At 36.7% G+C, this 18,344-nt stretch overlaps 1 protein-coding gene across 2 annotated transcripts; it reads left to right on the forward strand.

Moving 5' to 3' along the window:
• The first annotated feature begins 1,170 nt into the window (after window positions 1-1,170).
• Window positions 1,171-18,303, forward strand: LOC127413769 (nuclear factor NF-kappa-B p100 subunit-like). Of its 2 annotated transcripts, XM_051651201.1 has the most exons (24): window positions 1,171-1,488; window positions 2,074-2,134; window positions 3,981-4,020; window positions 4,212-4,290; window positions 4,395-4,435; window positions 4,944-5,042; window positions 5,157-5,308; window positions 5,826-5,938; window positions 6,042-6,200; window positions 7,096-7,200; window positions 7,292-7,380; window positions 7,511-7,649; window positions 7,896-8,030; window positions 8,118-8,294; window positions 11,429-11,549; window positions 12,058-12,172; window positions 12,285-12,492; window positions 13,101-13,270; window positions 13,369-13,471; window positions 14,103-14,326; window positions 14,452-14,533; window positions 14,628-14,791; window positions 17,329-17,440; window positions 17,596-18,303. In XM_051651201.1, exons 2-24 carry the CDS (start codon window positions 2,118-2,120, stop codon window positions 17,670-17,672), a joined length of 2,721 nt encoding a protein of 906 aa, XP_051507161.1. In that variant the 5' UTR covers window positions 1,171-1,488; window positions 2,074-2,117; the 3' UTR covers window positions 17,673-18,303. The 2 variants fall into 2 exon arrangements, with proteins under 2 accessions (XP_051507161.1, XP_051507162.1); XM_051651202.1 differs by lacking the exons at window positions 1,171-1,488; window positions 2,074-2,134 and adding an exon at window positions 3,641-3,751.
• The last annotated feature ends 41 nt before the right edge of the window (window positions 18,304-18,344 follow it).

Here is an 18,344-nt window from a genome sequence, read left to right on the forward strand (position 1 = left end):
ACTTGCTGGTCTTAGCTGGTCGCCCAGTCAGTCTGGTCAGTTGGCTGGTTTTAGAGGCCATTTTGGCCATTCTAATAACTACTGGGGGCACGGCTTTGCTGCTGACCCTGTACTACACCTGTGTTTGTTTGTTCACTGTACTACTAACTAATTGTTTTCATTTTCTTAAGTTTGTTTTTGCCTGAGGTATTTGCCTGAAAGTATTATTTGTATTTATTAATTTATTACCCTCAGGTGACAGACAGACATTAGTATTAATTTTATTACTGTTTTTACAAACTTTATTGTATTTATCTTTAATGTTTGTCATAAATGTTGCAGGTGAGGTCAAAGACAAATTTCAACTACGGTTGACAATAAAGTTGTATTCTGATGTATTGTATTTTTGACTGGTCAGGTTGGGAGAACAGCTGGCCTCCAAGCTAAACCAACTGAGCACCAGCTTTAAATATCCAAGACCAGCTTAAACTAGCTAAGACCAGCGAACCAGGTTGTAGCTGTTTTTTTGTTTTGTTTGTTTGTTTGTTTGTTAGCAGAGCTAATAGAGCTCCTCCTCTCAAATTAAAGTATGGTATTTAGAATTAAAGTGATCTGTGGTGTAGTTTGTTATGCAAGTTATAATAAATCTGGCAATAACTTCGTATTTTTACCATATATGTATTTTTATGCAAGTTCAAACAAGACCTTGTTAACAGATCATAGTCTTGAACTTGTCAATAAGCTTTTTAGGATTTTTTTTATTTTTTATTTTTATTATCATTTAGTTAGAATATTAGTATTTGATATCTGAGCGGAAGTTTTTAAGCATATGCAAATCATGTTCCTCCAAACACCAAGCTCAACATTCAACGGAAGTAAAAAGGAAGTCCCGCCTTACAGTTAAAAGAGCCAATCACCTTTTAGATACAGACATCATCTGTCAATCAACTCTAGAATGCGCATGCGCGTTAGCTATAAAACCCGGGAAAATTCGTGTTTTTTTTAACGTAATATGAGGTTAAGAATCACAATTTATGATGCCAGTATTGTCATATTTTATTTCTGATTTGAAATATGTTCTTTGATCGTAATCTTGACCAACCGTTTTTGAGATTTTAGTCTTTCTGTATTCAAGTAGATTGGAGCTGCACTGGCATGACTGGAAATAGTCTCCCGAGAGCATTCCAAAGATGGCCGACAGTGGACTGACTTGCTAGAGAGGCTGTGACACCAATCAAACTTCTTCCAGGGCATCGCGTGATAGCGGAATTCCCCTAGAGTCAGGGGCTTTCCAGGACCAGAGCTGTTCAATTCATGAACGCGTACAGTTGCGTGAAGTTGTTTTGAGAGTAAATACTGAATGAAGCTAGAACATACGTTTCCTTGATGGATAGTATATTTTCGTTTACGTTTTGTTAGACTTTTGCTAAAATTTTAGCAATCGTTTATAGTCGCCGACGATAAATAGAAACTGCACGAGATTTATATCAAACATCACAGCTATCCAAGGTAAGTTTGATATGTATTATGTGTAACAATATTATCATATGAACGTTTTTGTGATATGCAAGTCTTAGATTAGTAGAGGCCTGTGGAAATATTTTAAAGTAATGACATATCTGAATAGTGCATAGTAAAAATGTTGTAAAACATAATTATGACATTACGATATTCCCAGCAAACACAGAACGTTCCGCTGTTAACGTTAGCAATTGGTTCCCATTTAGTTATTTTTGGGAACCAATTCCGAACGTTCTATGGACGTTCTCTTTAGGTTCATTTTTATAACTATAAACCAACGTTCTCAGAACGTTCTGGGAACCAAAAAATGTTAGCTCGGTTTATACGGGATGACGGTTACCCTCGTGTATATTTATGCAAATGAATGATAAAACATAAACCTGGTTTACGAAAATTAAGTTATCGGTTGAACATGTAAGGTTTGTCCCGTGTGTTTTGGTGCTGTTCGTGCGAGTCTGCGGGAAAGTCCCGTCAAAAGTCAGATGTACTTTTTGGAGCCGAGTTACAACTGTACAACAGGGGAATCACAACCCCAACAAACACTGTTGCTCTTAAAATTTCCATTAATTTCAGATTGAGAGTCCAGAGTCGGTTCGGATGACCCTGCAGCACACAGAATGGCAGGAGCACTCAGGTACATTTTCATCCACTGTGTCTGTGTCTTAAAATCTAGTGAGCTGCTAATAATGTAGACAAACTTGGTGTATTGGCTGGCAGCTCAGTTGGCTCACAGACAGAGACTGTGCCTACTTCAAAATACTCCTAAAGGTTTGACATGATTACGTGTTACTTATGGAATTTTAGCTGGTTTCAGCATGCAGTATGCCACTAGCTGGAAGATTTTGTTTTGTGCATTTTGCTGAAGCTTGCATTAGTCTCTTGAAAACATTTAATTGTATTTGCATTATTAGATTCAAAATGTTTCCAGTAAGATGATATTACAGGTACCATTAGTCCATGGTAGCTTCATTATAGTAGTCAGTGAATAATTACATATCAGCACATGCATACCAAGAAGTTACAGTCAAAGTCAGATTTTTTTTTGTTGTTGTTGTCATTTTTCAAACATGGAGGAAAATGCAATGGGGTTTTTGAAAGGCATGAGTGTTTTTTGTGGTTAGCCTTCAACTAGTGCAAACTTGTGTTGCCTGAGATTGCTTCTGTTTATGAAACTCCTTTAGCCTGATGAAGCCGTTATTCATTTTTTTTCTTGTGGATTTTGAGGTTGTTTGCCAGAAGTTAAGATGCTATCATTTCACAGAAGAAGGACAGGATGTGGTTGTGATCCAGAGGAGTTTACTCTTTAAAGTGACGTCAGGATTTGCAGTTTCACTCATCCTAGTGCCACATAAGAGCTCTGACACCTCAGAAGTAAATACATAGTTTAGTCTTCCACTTGTCCCATGGGGGGGAGGGGGAGGGGGGGTAAAGCTTAGCCTGAACAGTAAGAAACTTCCTCTTTCCTGTCAGTAACAGTTGAAGAAAACATTTTGTGCAATCCAAGCCATGGATAACCAATATTAACAACACTGGAATATCATCAAATAAAGCATAGTTACTTCTAATGTCTATTTCATATTTTATCCTAGTGAACAAGTAAATAAAATTAATTATATTATTCAGAGATCTTCATGAGAATTTCCAGTTTGGTTTAGAGTGGAAGTATCTGTGGGCCACCGGATAGGGGCATTTCCCATATTTTTGGGCTGTTCGCATGGCATGTGTATTGACAGCACTATGTAGATATCTGACTAATTCGGTTACTCTTTTAACTAGAAATGCATTCATTATAGTAAATCGCTCACAGGTGGATTTCTTTATGCATGTCATTCTTTGAATCACAAGTCAGAGATTTTGCGATAAATCTTGAAGAAAAAAAAGGAATAGGAATAAGAATTTTCTTTAAAAGTACCTTAAAGGAAGATTAGGGGAATCAAAGAAAAAAAGCCTGTGGAAAGTTGAGGAAATTCAGAAATGGGAATTCTTGATGTCAGGGTGAGAATATGCATGTACCTGCATTTCTCAGGATTTGACATCTGTGGCAGCAGTGAGCTGGTATTCTGGGGGCTTTCCTCTGTTTTTTTTTCATTGCTGTACTTCCTGGAAGTAGCGCAAGCAAGTGAGCAATACAGGAGGGAGGGAGAAAAAAAACGATGCACACATCCTTGTTCTGACACTGAAAGTGAAACGGACTGTGCAGGTCCTTTGTGTAAAACTGAGAGTCTTTCTTCCTCTGCATTTTGTTTGTCTGGTAGGCCAAGTCTACACCTTCCTGTCAGAATACTGCTGTGGGGGAAAAACAGGGGAAATTAATTGTATCTGAAGGGGCTTGCAGCTCAGTTGTATCTAACAGTGTGTTTTGATTCAGCATGGCGACTGTACGACAACAGCTTGCTTGCTACTTAGGCTTTTTGGAGTTGAAAGCTTTCTTCTGAGTGAGACGGTCTTAATACGTTTTCTCTGCTTCTTCAACATTACAGGATGGATGATACACAGTATGCAATGAAGTTTGACAGTGAGGTGAGCCACATAATATTGAGATTTCTGTTACATTTAATCTTTATGGTTTAGAGTGACAATTTATAGCTGTTTTTGTTTTCGATCACATTGCACTGTACAGTATGCTAAAGATTTGACTTTAATTTGCCTTTACACATACAAATATATAGCCTATTATAACACTACCAACAGTTTGCATATGGCATCTTCAGTCTTTACAGTTTATGGTGGGCCTCCCATATATACAATCACCGTTTGAGGTCAAAACTGAACCCTATGTGCCAGAGACAGGTAAGTTAACAATGTGCTTATATGTCTTGCCGTATTGATTTATTTTATTGATGGTTTGCTTTTGTTGTTTATTTAGTTTGCTATGTGGGTTTTCTATATTTCAGTTCATGGACCTTACCTGCAGATAATTGAGGAACCAAAGCAGGTGTGTTCACATAAGTCTCCACTCTGTTTTTGACGACTGTCAACATTAAAATATTAATACTTACTTTACAAAAGTAAAGAGTGCTACAAAATTGGGGTGTAGATTTAAGGCATGTAGAATCTATGGTCAAGGGTTCAAAATAGTCCCGAAACGTAAAACACCCACAGCACTCATGTTTAATTAGAAAACCTTTATTGATACATGACTGTATACAAAAATTATGTTTAAAAAATGTATACAGCCATGAGATAATATAAGCTTTTTAATATAACAAGAGTGCCATAGGTATTTAGGTTTTTTGGATTAAAATATTAATGTTAAAATCTAAAATGTGTGTATTTCATTTAGTCATTTTGAATGTAAAAACTCATCACAAATGTCATTGTAAAGAGCCATGCTGTATTTACTTTGCAGATGACTTGGGATAATTCCAGAAATTTTGCACTGGAATTCCCCCAAAGTCATGGTTTATCTGTAAGATGTTATGTAATGATAATGTGTGTTGCAGAGGGGATTCAGATTTCGTTATGAATGTGAGGGCCCATCCCATGGAGGCTTGCCTGGTGCCTCCAGTGAGAGAAACCGAAGGACATATCCCACAGTCAAGGTTGGTTATGTTACATGGTCTTTGCCATTCAGTGAATATGAAATGATAATGTATCTATGATAAACAGCCCAGCATATTTAGACATAACACTCAGATGCTTTTCTCCCTCTAAAGGTGTCAAACTATGTGGGCCATGCTCGTGTAGAAGTACAGTTAGTGACGCACACAGACCCCCCTCGTGTCCATGCACACAGCCTTGTGGGACGCCAGTGTAACGACAGCGGTATATGTACCATTGATGTGGGGCCCAATGATCTCACAGCACAGTGAGTCAAATACCCTTTACTCAACTTCTAATGATCATTGTCATATGTTCTCTTTCCTTATTATGATTGAAGTGAATTGCGTAAGGCATATTAAGTCTATCATCATGTGATTTTGATTTGAGTCATATGATTGTATGTGCTTACTGTAAATCAGTGGAATCTTTATTCATCCCGACCATTATGGGATTTTCAGTAGCCGATAACTGCCATAATAACGATATATACACACCACACTTCGATGTTATCAAATGAAATGAAAGTACATTTCTTAAATGAAACAAACTCTTATTTTACACCAAATTCACTTAAAGAGTTTGAATTCAGGAATTAATTAAATGAACTTAATTGACAAGGCTATCGGTTGACTTTGAACTGTCAGCCGATATGAATGACCACTTTTGTTAATTGGCCGATTTGGCACGCCGGTAATCAGCCAATGGCGATAATCTCTGAATGTCCAAGGATCAGCTTAGCCATAACATGGTCCGTCACTAATTCTGGCATCCTCTTTGACTAGATTCAGCAATTTAGGCATTCTCCATGTCACTAAGAGAGGTGTGGCTGAAGTGTTAACAAAAAGGTTAAGAGAAGAGAAGCGAAGAATGAAAGAGCCTGGATATAAGTTTACTGGTAAGACAGTGATTTAATTATCAAACTGAATTATTGAATTATCTATTTTCCATCTGCACTTATGATGTTTTACCCTTTTTCACTGCCCTGTGAAATCATACAGATGCAGAGGAACAGGCTATTTTTCAAGAGGCCAAGGAACTGGGCAAAATCATGGATCTAAACATCGTAAGATTAAAATTTACAGCTTATCTTCAGGACAGCAATGGGGGTTTCACCAGAGCCCTAAAGCCTGTTGTCTCCAACCCCATCTATGATAGTAGTAAGTCCTCCCATATGTCATAGTCATATGAGAATGAATGGAATTCATGTAAAAAAAAAAAAGGAAAAAGACTTGCACATCTACCACAAACTGAGGTCAGTCTTGAAGTTTGGAGGGGAAGAAACAGTCAAATCTGGTTACCAAAAGAAACCAATTTCATTAGGCACTGTGATTTAAAAGAAAAACAAAATGAAATACTTTTTCCATACTGTAAGTAAGAGAGGAATTTTTCTATGTATTGAAAAAATACATTTTAACTTGCTAATTTAGGCAACTATTACTTAAGTAGGATACACGTTGGTAAATGAAAGAGATTGTAAATTAATTAAATGCCTTAAAGGAATGTCAGTAGCATGCTGTCTATTTCCGCAGAAAATAATTTTGACTTCTCATGTAATTACAAGGGAAGCCTATGGGGTAATTGTACAGGACCGGAATAAATTGTAAAAATATTACAGTGTCACCCTATTTCAGGAGTATAGGCATACCATATAATTGTTTTCTCTTTTTCTAATTGTTATGAATATAATTAAATTGTATATAGTTATAGAAGTTTGTCTATATATTTTATGCAGCCACAATCTGTATTGTTTATTAGCAGTTTTAGATCTACAGTGATTTATCATAACATATAATTGTTTTCTCTTTTTCCCTAATCGTTATGAATATAATTATATTGTAAATATTATACCATTAAAGAAGTTTGTCTATATATTTCATGCAGCCACTATCTGTATTGTTTTACTTGCAGTTTTATAAATCTACAATGATTTAAGACTACTGTATTTACAAAGTTTAAGCCAATGCAACTGTGCTGATTATTAAAATTGGAATGAAGCAAAGAAAGGCAAATGCAATGTTCTTATTTTAACTAAAGTGAAAACTCTTTATCTAGAATCACCAAATGCATCCAATCTGAAGATTTCCCGCATGGATAAAACCTCTGGATCAGTGCTGGGAGGAGAAGAGGTCTTTCTTCTCTGTGATAAAGTTCAAAAAGGTTATTCTCATGTTCCAACGTCCAAAAAGATTTGCAGATCTTCACAAACTTTTATTTACATCAAATTACATTTATATTTGTTAATTTCCAGATGATATTGACATCCGTTTTTATGAGGAGGAAGAGGATGGAGGATGGGAGGCATTTGGAGACTTCTCTCCCACTGATGTTCACAAACAGGTGAGTTACAAGCTATATGATTCTCAATCCTTGTATAATTGATTTTCCTTATTAGGTCAGTCACACTGGCCATTGGATGCAATTAAGCCTTTTAAAAACATCAACCCTAATATTCTTTTTCATCTCTTAGTATGCAATCGTGTTTAAGACACCACCATACCGCTGCACAGATATCACACGCCCTGTCACAGTGTTCCTGCAACTAAAGAGGAAGAAGGGTGGTGACTGCAGTGAACCCAAGCAGTTCACATATATTCCACACAATCAAGGTTAGTAGTGGTGACCAAAACATCAATCCTCATGACTGTATATACTATTCTGAAACAACAGAATTAACTCTAAGCCTAATATACAGTACATGTTGCTACATTTCATGTTGCATTCAATGTCTTCATTCTTCAACAGTAGAAAAGTGTCAACCTTTGGAGAGTTTGCTATTCTGGTTATACCATGGTAGATCTGTTGGACTTGATGGCTTCATGTTATTAACATGTGAGTTCTTTTTTTCCTCCTAGACAAAGAAGAGGTTCAGAGGAAGAGGTTGAAGGCCCTTCCTCAACCCTATGATCACTGGCGGGGAGGACCTCAAGGAGGAGCAGGGGGCTTTGGAGGTCCTGGAGCTGGAACAGGAGGAGGTGGAATGGGAGGAAGTGAGAGACTCTACATATGGATTGTACTAATTAAATCAGTATAAATATTCTGTTGTTCAAACATTTAAATTTGAATTATGCCTATAGGTTTTCAATATAACCATACAATGGATAGTTCAGGGTTTTATGTTGGTGGATGTGGTGGATTTGGGGGAGGGGCACAGATGTCAGGCTCCACTCCACAGATGGATAGATCTCCCAATCAGCCAACAAACACACAAACCCAGCCTGGTTCTCCAATGCAACAGCAGCTCATTCAGATTGGTAAGTATCAGGAAACACAAATTGGTACCCAAATCTAAAATATTGTCTGATCTTTAAACTACACAATCTTTAAAGTGTTACTTCACCCAAAAATGAAAAATCTCTCATCATTTACTCACCCTTACGCCATCCTGGATGTGTATAACTCTTTGTTCTGCAGAACCAGGGTTCCCACGCATTCTGGAAAACCTGAAATTTTGCAATGCAGTTTTACAGTCATGGAAATGACATGGAAAATTAGAAAAATACCTAAATGCCCTGGAAAATAATTATTTTTCCTGGAAAAAATGTTCGTATAATAAAACGGTTTGACTGTGTTACTAGCAAGGTTATCGTTACATGTACAAAAACATGGTAAAGACCGGGACTCGGAATAGGAGTCAAATACACAAATTTGTGTCGTTGTCACTACCGGCTGCTGCGCATTGTAAAACAACATCATTGAAGCTCCAATTAAGGGTGCTTACACCCTTGTGATTGATTATAGCAGAGGCCAATCGTGTGCTTGGCAATCGCGGGCCAACCGAGGCAGATAGCTTGATTGGTTACAGCAGCACGTTCACAGTGAGAAGTGGCACTCGTGAAACTTCTCATTCATAAACAAACTGAATAACCTAGTATATGTACCGACCGACTGAATGAGAGGGGCATGTTGTTTGTTTACTTCAGCATCGGCATGTGAGTCTACCTTGTTCTTCATGGAGATAAAAGGGCGGAAGAGCTATTAATGCATAAAAGTGACTGATTTTTATACACGTTGAGGGGCCTTCACATGACTCGCGTCAGTGCTGCCGAAACATTGAAGTGTAGGAAGTGACGTGTCAGTGCAACCTTGGCTCAAACTTCACACCAAAGTGTTTTTCACACACGTTTTTGCTTCACAAATTATGTCTTTGAAAGTACAAAGCTACAAGAAATATTTTTAAACTGTCCAAATATATGAAGAGATATTTAATTTATTTTAATTCATTATTACCTTATTGTTTTTAAATATCCAGAGACTCCAGTTATTGAACTACAGTAATTACATTTACCAAGAAAAAGAAAACGCTAAGACCTAAACATAAACGAGTTCTCTTCTTGCATGTTAAGCCCGTAAATTCACTCCTCCGTGACGCTTTCTGCAGTGCTCGTTATGTGTAAGGGCAAAGCGGCACTTGACGCTGGCGTTGAGCGGAGCGTTGACACCTCGACTCAACTCATGTGAAATTCCCTTTACAATGATGAAAGGACATTATTGAAACTGAAAATGATTATTGTTAGGCTATTACTGTTGTCTTTTCTGATAAACGTCATACTTAGCATTTTAAATTCTGTAGAAAAATTATACAGTACATGTGCTTTGTTCTTATAAAGTTTAAATTTTAAAGTTTAAAGTCTCTTGGCAGATTTTGGTCGTGAACATCTCAAAATGATTCAATGACTTGCTCATTGCACATAAGACACTCATTTGTTACCACCTAGTGGCATCTCCAGAAGTGGCCACTAAACTAGTCAATTAATTAAACTGAACAAATTTGTGAAACCGAAGCAAGCCACAACAAAATACCCTTTATTTGTGCAGCTAATTCTGCACAATTATTCAGATTATTTGCTATACTTGAATCATTAAAATAGCTTAAATTGGTGCTTTTAGCTTATTCCCCAGAAAACATGTCTGTGAAGCAGTGATTGTCTCACCTTTTCGACCCTCATGAGTTTGCACCCCTGTGAATTATACATTTTAGACAATGACAGTCGGACCACTGATTTAAAAAATAAAATAAATAATAATTATTAATTCACACTGTGGTGGCAGCATGGTGATTTGGCCTTAATACTTCGGGATGTGAATTAATTTTAAATAATTCAACGATCGGAGTCAGCTTATACCGCAGTTACCACATGTAGTATGCGGAAAAAAAGGAATCTAGTCATAAAAATGGCATTAGCAATAAAGTGTAGAATGTCATGGAATATGACATATTTGGATGAAAATGAATGTTTGAATGTACAATTAATCAAATTAAAATTTATGTCCTGGTGTGATAATTAAACTAAAGTCTCTAATTGAATAAATAAATAATATGCAAGTGATGTGCATTTCAAAATGAATGTGTAGAGATGGCCGCTCATACACTGAAAACACCTCATCATAATCGTCATGAGCGCTCTTGTGTGTGTGAGATGACATAGACAGAGAGCACTCTGAAGTGCACAGCACATACAGACTATGTATTTATTAAATCACAGCTTTAAGGGGATTAATAATCACACTGGGCATGGAGCAAACTGCCTATCTGGAGGTGAGAAAGTAACATCAAAAACAAACAGAAACGCCAAAATAAAAGCTCGATTTAAATGGACGCATGTGTTTTTGCTTAAATATTACACTTGTTGCGTGCATGAAATGTCCTGGAAAATTGTGCCTTAAAAAGAGTGGGAACCCTGAGAACACATTCTTATTTTTAGGAGAATATTTCATTTCTGTAGGTCCATACAATGCAAGTGAATAGTGGCCAGACCTTTGAAGCTCCAAAAGCAGTTAAAGGCAACACTAAAGTAATCCATTTGACTCCTATGGATTAATCAATGACTTTTGAAGTGATCCAGATGATTTTGGGTGAGAACATCTTGCTGTTATAATCTACAGTATGCACGATCTTGATTTCAAGCTCTATCAAGCTAGATGGTGCTATAGGAAGTGTAATCGAGCTTGAAATCATGATCGCCAAGGAGACTGCTATCAAGATCTACAGTATAGTGAAAAATGAGTTACATTTTGGTTCGTTCTCACCCAAAACCGGTTGGATCGCTTCAGAAGACATTGATAAACCCACTGGAGTCTTATGGATTACTTTAAATAATACTTTTTGGTGCTTCAAAGGTCTGACCACCATTCACTTGCATTGAATGGACCTACAGAGCTGAAATATTTTTCTAAAATTCTTTGGTTGTGTTCTGCAGAAGAAAGTCATACACATCTTAGATGGCATGTGGGTGAGTTAATGATGAGAGAATTTTCGTTTTTGGGTGAACTATCCCTGTAAGTTAACCCAGTTCTCAGCTGCCATGAAACTGAAACATACAAGTATACAAGTCATTCAGATTTTAGATGCTTATGCACTCAATGATGTTTCCTGTATTGTTTCCAGCCACTTTGACTGCAAAGTGCACTGCTCGTGCTTTGTTAGAATACTGCAGCACGGGGGATGTACGGCCCCTGGTGTTTCTGCAGAGACATCTATGTGGAGTGCAAGATGAGAACGGAGACACGTAAGGGTTTTTCACATTTCTGCCTTTCAGTATGTACACAGCCTTTATGAATTAGGCAGGGTTTCCCAACTGGGGGTTTGTAATAGTTGAGAAGGTGATGGAAATGTCAATGCAAATTTATATTGAATAAAAATGTACCACTTTCAATAATAAATGTATAAAATCAAAACTATGAAAATAGAACATTTACATGATTGTATAAAAATTACACTATTACATGTGAAGATACTGTGAAATTTAGATTTACAGTATTGCTTAATTTCAAAAGGTACATCAGGGAAATGCTTTGCATCATAGGGGTACAGCTAACAAAAAAGGTTGTGGGTACCCCTGCCTTGAAGTACTATGTCCAGTCAGTTACTTAATATACAATGTGTGTGCTACCTCTTAAACCTTTATTACTGAGTAGTTAGTGTTCATATATGAGGAATTCCTTGTAATTTTCCCAATTTGTAAATCGCTTTGGATTAAAGCGTCTTAATGAATACATTTACTTATTTCCCTATAGGCCTCTACACCTTGCTATTATCCACCAGCAACCTGTTGTGGTGCAACAGCTCATTCAAGCCATGATGAAAACGCCTCAGCAGAAGTTCATCAACAAAATCAATAACCTCAGTCAGGTAACTCGACATCTATCTGCTGTGAAAGTACTCTTTTATCCTCCCAATCAAATTATAAATGTTTATTTTACAGGTATCACATGCTAACACTTATTTTACTTTCCCTCTCTAGACTCCATTGCATCTGGCTGTAATCACAAAGCAAACTAAGTTAGTTGAGATGTTGATGAAAACAGGTGCAGACCTGAGCCTGCTGGACCGAGACGGGCGGACAGCAGTTCACCTGGCCGCTCACACTGGTGATGAGACCTTACTACAAGTGGTCTTAGGCCTGCTGGGAGAGCGCTATGCCCATCTAGTAAACTGCGCTGACTTCTCAGGTGAGAGATGCTTATTGAAACTGAACACGGCAAAAACTCATTTTTCTACTCTGTATTTTTGGTCTTGTTTTGCAGTAAACATCCTTAAAGTCGCCCTGAAGTGCCTTGACACAAGTGCTGTTCGATTTGCTGTTTTGATTGAACACATTTTTGTTTTTGATTAAATATTAAGAGGGCAAACCATTTTTTTTTATTTTTTTTTTAATAACGTGCACAGAAAGCATTTATAATAAAAATAACAACATCCAATAAGAAAATAAGAATTGTCAATTTTGAATTCATGGTGACTAAAACAAGATACATTTATTTGAGAAGTAAAATGGTATGAGTTCTAACAAAATATAGTGAGGCTTGTGCTTAAAACAAGAAATAACTATTTACCAATGGGGTAGGAAAAAAGGGAAAAGACCCCAATTTTGTTACATTTCTCTGAAAACACTTGTAAATGTAACTTGTTTTAAGGATGTTTAGATATTTTTACTAGAAAACAAGGCAAAAATACTAAGTTTTTTTGCAGTGAACATTTTAAAACATTGCATGTAGAATATTACATGGAGGCAATAGCATGCTGAGATTTTTTTTTTCCCCCATCTTCTTCCCTTTCTCAGGTCAATATCCAGTCCATCTTGCTGTGAGGAAAGACAGGGAGCACTGTCTTCAGTTGTTGGTCAATGCTGGAGCAAAGATTAACATGCCTGAGCAGAAAAGTGGCTGCACAGCACTGCATCTGGCAGTGAGGGACAACCTTTTAAAAGTGGCCTGTAGTCTTATTACTGAGGTAAAATGACCTGTTGCTAGCACTGTTCTTTAGCCTACAGACATTACAGATGTTTCATATTCAGGAAAACGGGTTGTGTCTTGTCATTTTTGTTACAGCTGAAAGCTGACGTGAATGCATGTACCTATGGAGGCAACAGTCCTCTTCACTTTGCTGTCAGTCAGGGATCTCCACCTCTCTGCTCCATGCTGATTGCTGCAGGTAACAAAGAGACCTCCTTTCCTCTAAATTTAATACAAGGATATCTGTGAGGGTCTGGAGGCACCACAATGACAGCCATAAAGCATATATACTGCACTTACTGTGTGTGTGTGTGTGTGTGTGTGTAATATATATATATATATATGTAAATTCACATTAATTTTGCATATCTTGATAACATTCACAACAGGTGATTTTAACAAGGCCTGTCAGTGTCTTTGTTTCCTGAAATGAAATTTAATAGACTTTGTAAACACAGTCATGGTAAACCTGGAAATATCAGGGAATTTCCAGGCCTGGAAAAGTAATGCAAATGAAATAAATTCATGGGGATTTTTCTATAGTGAATATACTGTATTTTTTGTAGTATGAAAAATGTGATTTAAAAATAATTCAGATTTTAAAAAAATAATTGGGGGATCAATAAATTATGAACAATTTACTGCAATTGCTTGATTAGTATGTAATCCATAAAAAGTATTTTAGTAAAATATTTTAAAATGTAATTTAATCTAATTATAAGTATTTGATTTTTGTAACCTGATTACACAATACATATTACATGTGATCCGTTACTACCCAGTACCGGATATTAGTTTGATTAACCATCTCCCTTTGTCTTAATTTCTAGGTGCCGATAAACGCTTGGAGAATGATGAGCCTCTTTTCTTCAGCTCGTCTTCCTCTGATGAAGATGAGGAGTATGAAATGAATAATGTTTCCGACAGGCAGCCTCAAGATGATGTGGTTCAGCAAGTTCAGTGCATGTCGATATCATCTGAGAGAGGTGCATTTAACCCACGCAAGAGACCTGCTGCTGGGCACACACCATTTGACCTGGCCAAATGCCAAAAGGTTTTATACGTAACAGTTTTTGTATATCATAATAACAGATAGTGTGTGTTTTTGGGGGTGGATGAATAAGTAAATACACTGTATGCAATAGATTTAACCTTTTGTAACACCATTGTCTTCCACAGGTTAGAGATCTATTAGATGGCAGAAAAGGTCCCAAGTCCAGTTCACACTCCCCCAAGAGGACCAAAATATGCACAGACGAAGGTAATGAGGCATATGCCGATGTTCTCACAAACCCATAGCTTCTGCCATATATAGTAGTTTGGGCTCAGACTGATTTGTATTGCCCTTCTTGCAGTGAGCCAGGGTTTGGACAGTGAGGTGCTCACAAAACTGTGTAGTATTCTCATTCAAGACCATGTACCCTGGAGAGAGCTGGCAGAAAAACTGGGCATGCTCACACTTACTCACCTGTACCAGGAGAGTCCGTCACCCTGCCAGAAGCTTCTCGAGAACTATCAGGTAAGACTATTTCATGTTATGTCTCAAACTCTTCACTTCAGACTTTTTGGCAATTGCTATTATATTGTTATTAGGACTTTGTTCTGAATAGCATGCTACCATACTAAATACTGCAGAAATAGTATTTAGTATGTATATGCAAATATTCTTGATTCCTGAATACCCAGAAGTTTATTTACAAGATGATAACTGACCATTTTAAATATGCAAAATGTGATACTACTGATTGAACCATTTATTGTTGCATAATGTGTTCTGTTAGACATAGGCCTACTATTTTTAAGAAAAAGTAGGCAGTGTGCAGGCTGTACTGTTCAGTATTAAAGGGATAGTTCACCCAAAAATGAAAATTCTCTCATCATGTACTCACCCTCATGCAATCCCAGATGTATAAGACTTTCTTTCTTCTGCAGAACACAAATTAAGATTTTAAAAGAATATTTAAGATATGTAGGTCTATACAATGCAAGTGAATGGGTGCCAAAATGTGACACTCCAAAAAGCACATTAAAGGATCATAAAAGTAATCAGTATGACTCCAGTGTTTTAAATTCATATTTTCAGAAGTGATATGATAGGTGTGGGTGAGAAACAGATCGATATTTAAGTAATTTTTTGCTTTAAATTCTTCTCCCTGCCCAGTAGGGGGTGGTATGCAAGAATCACCAAAAACACAAGAAGAATGTAAAAGTGATCTGTTTCTCACCACACCTATCATATCACTTCTGAAGAGGTTGATTTAACCACTGGCATTTTATGGATTACTTTTATGCTGACTTTTATTTTTTTTTATTTTTATATATTTTTTTTTTTTTTTTTTGTAGCTTCAAAATTTTGGCACCCATTCACTTGCATTGTACAGTATGGACCAAAAGAGCTGAGAAATTTTTCTAAAAATCTTCATTTGAGTTCAGCAGAAGGGTGTGAGAATTTTCATTTTTTTGGTGAACTATACATTTTAATTCCATTCTGGCCTTTTGTTTCACTAAAATTTTCTCTCTCTCATATATATATATATATATATATATATATATATATATATATATGTATATATATATATATATATATATATATATATGTGTGTGTATATATATATATATATATATATATATATATATGTATATATGTATTTGTTATTATTTTTATTTATTTATTTTTTTTAAAATGGATTGTAGCAAAGGTTGAAATGCTGTTGAATTCTAAGCCGCCTGCCTGTCAGCTTCAGATAGGAATGGTTTAAGTCAGTGTTTCCCAACCACTAAGGATTGTCAGGTGTGCCGTGGAAAATAATCAGATTTCACAAAATAAATCGAAAAATTTTTCAACCATTTTTCCTAACAGTTCGATTAAACTTTGCAAGAGGTCGCATTGGTGCGACTACAAAGTTGGCTGACTCTCTGATTGTGCTCTGTCTTTTTTTTGTTCCGTATGAGAAATATAAAATGGCAAACATTCCAAATGCGAGAGGAAACAGTTTTACCCTGATCAGTCAGCGCTGCTCAATGGACAGATCAGCGCAGTGATGTGCATTTACACGTGGACCGGTCTCGAGCGCTCAGCCGCGCAGATCATCATTAACAGAGCTGCGAGAAGCACGGGCTGGGTCACGAATTCGGCATTGATTATTTGTTTAAACCTCTATGAAAGCCCATAATGTGTCGATGATTAAACTAGTTTAAAATTTTATTAAACGGCCATTCTAAACAGCACTGAAAAGGAATAAAGGAGAATCTGCACAATGAACAGACAGAAATTTTAGGTTTCAGTCCACACATCACAGATATTAAAACAATATTTACCATGAACTTATCAATATAGTAGTGAGAGAATACAATTTAATTTCAGAATGTAATTTGTTTTATGGTTACTGCTAATCATGGTTTTACTTATACCTTTGGTTACTATGATCTTATTGCAAATGCCACAGTTAAAACTATGGATACAATGGAACTTTCCTTCTGTGTAAAATCTTTTCTAATGCCCTCTGATTGTAGAAAAAGGCTCTGTTTGTCTTCAGATGACTGTATTTTAATCATCAAGATCCTGATAAAGAAACCGTGAAAGAAAACACATTTTCTTTCAGATGGACCGGTGCGACCAACTCAAGTGCTGGTGCGACCATTTGTAGAATTTAACACCGGTGCCACCACTCTTAAATGTTAGTCTGGAGCCATTTAAATAGATAAAAAAGAACAATATTTGCTGTGGCATTGCAAGAATTAATTTGCAAGAACAAATCTAAAAATAAGAAAATATGCAAATGTGTTTTATTCATTACCCAATTAGCACTCTTGCCACCTGTGGTCTCATTACCGTACCTACGTGACTTGCGTTTTTTGCATAGCCGAATTTCAAACATTACGAGTAAACACGGAACTAAAATGGACAGAAAACATGGAAGTTCTTGAAAAGGAAAACTATCAACGATGGTTATGTGGGATAGAGGTGTGCCATGGGATTTGTTTAATTGTAAAAAGTGTGTAGTGGCAGAAAAATTGTTGGGAAACAGTGGTTTAAATGTTTATGTTTGTGCTCAGTTGAGTGGTGGTCCTGTGGACGGCCTGGTGGAGGCGCTGCAGTCACTGGGTGTGAGTGAAGGAGTGAGACTGCTAAGAGACAGCCAACTCAAAGAGGACAAGCAGAGCACAGGTATACACACAGAGATGGTGGTGAAATCATTGTGAACGCCGTTACATCAATCTTTCACTGAGAAACTTGCCAATATAAGACAAGTCTTTATATGCAAACTTTGGGCAGTAAATTGCAAAAAAAAAACACACCTATCACCTTTTCCTTTCTCACAGATTCTACAGAGGACAGTGGCTTTGGGAGTCAGTCCATCGGAGAGGATATAGCAAATCCTGCAGTGGCCAATCACTGATTAGCAGGACATGTTAATTGAGAATAACTTGGCACTTTATCTGGCAGCCTCTGCTTGGACCGATTTTGTTCAGGTGCAAACTAGTGGATTAGACTGTTCATCTCAATCAAGTGGAAATACAGCTCTTTTTTTTTCATCACAGAAAGATTGTAAAGGATTTTTCTGAGGTCAAAAGCCCTCAGTGGTATTACATAATTGAGTAAGAAAACATGACAAAGGAGATCAGTTGCTTTGAGACACAGAGTCTCCAAGGTTTGAAGTGAAGCAGTAGATTTAGTGCAGACATTTCAGCGCTTGTATCTAAAGAGCAACTTGCTAACAGTGACTCAACAGTAATGCACTTGTCATTTCCACAGCACAACTGTAACCTTGGAATATATCTGCAAAATGTTCTAATAAGGATGAAGAAAGCTCTTTTTTTTTTTTTTTTGATAAAACTGTTTGCAAATCTCATTGTGATGCAAGTCAAATCAATTTAGTTCAGTTTATTTTCTGATTCATCTAAAGACCTCTGACCGATAATGTTTATTTATGTGTACTTGTGGTTGCAATTATGCGCTTGTGCAGTGGATGAGTAAATATGTTTGTTTGTTTTAATAAAGCTGTTATTCAGTGTCTATACCATTTTATACGTTGTTGTACTCCTTGTAAATTTATATCTTTATATAATAA

The sequence above is a fragment of the Myxocyprinus asiaticus genome, chromosome 23 (assembly GCF_019703515.2).
Source record: "Myxocyprinus asiaticus isolate MX2 ecotype Aquarium Trade chromosome 23, UBuf_Myxa_2, whole genome shotgun sequence".
Classification (NCBI taxonomy): Eukaryota; Metazoa; Chordata; class Actinopteri; order Cypriniformes; family Catostomidae; genus Myxocyprinus; species Myxocyprinus asiaticus.

What these genes read in the sequence shown, in the direction of transcription:
- LOC127413769 (XM_051651201.1), top strand. An exon ending in CAATGAAGTTTGACAGTGAG is followed by an intron (nt 4,021 to 4,211) that starts GTGAGCCACATA and finishes TGGCATCTTCAG; the next exon opens with TCTTTACAGTTTATGGTGGG. An exon ending in GCCTGGATATAAGTTTACTG is followed by an intron (nt 5,939 to 6,041) that starts GTAAGACAGTGA and finishes GAAATCATACAG; the next exon opens with ATGCAGAGGAACAGGCTATT.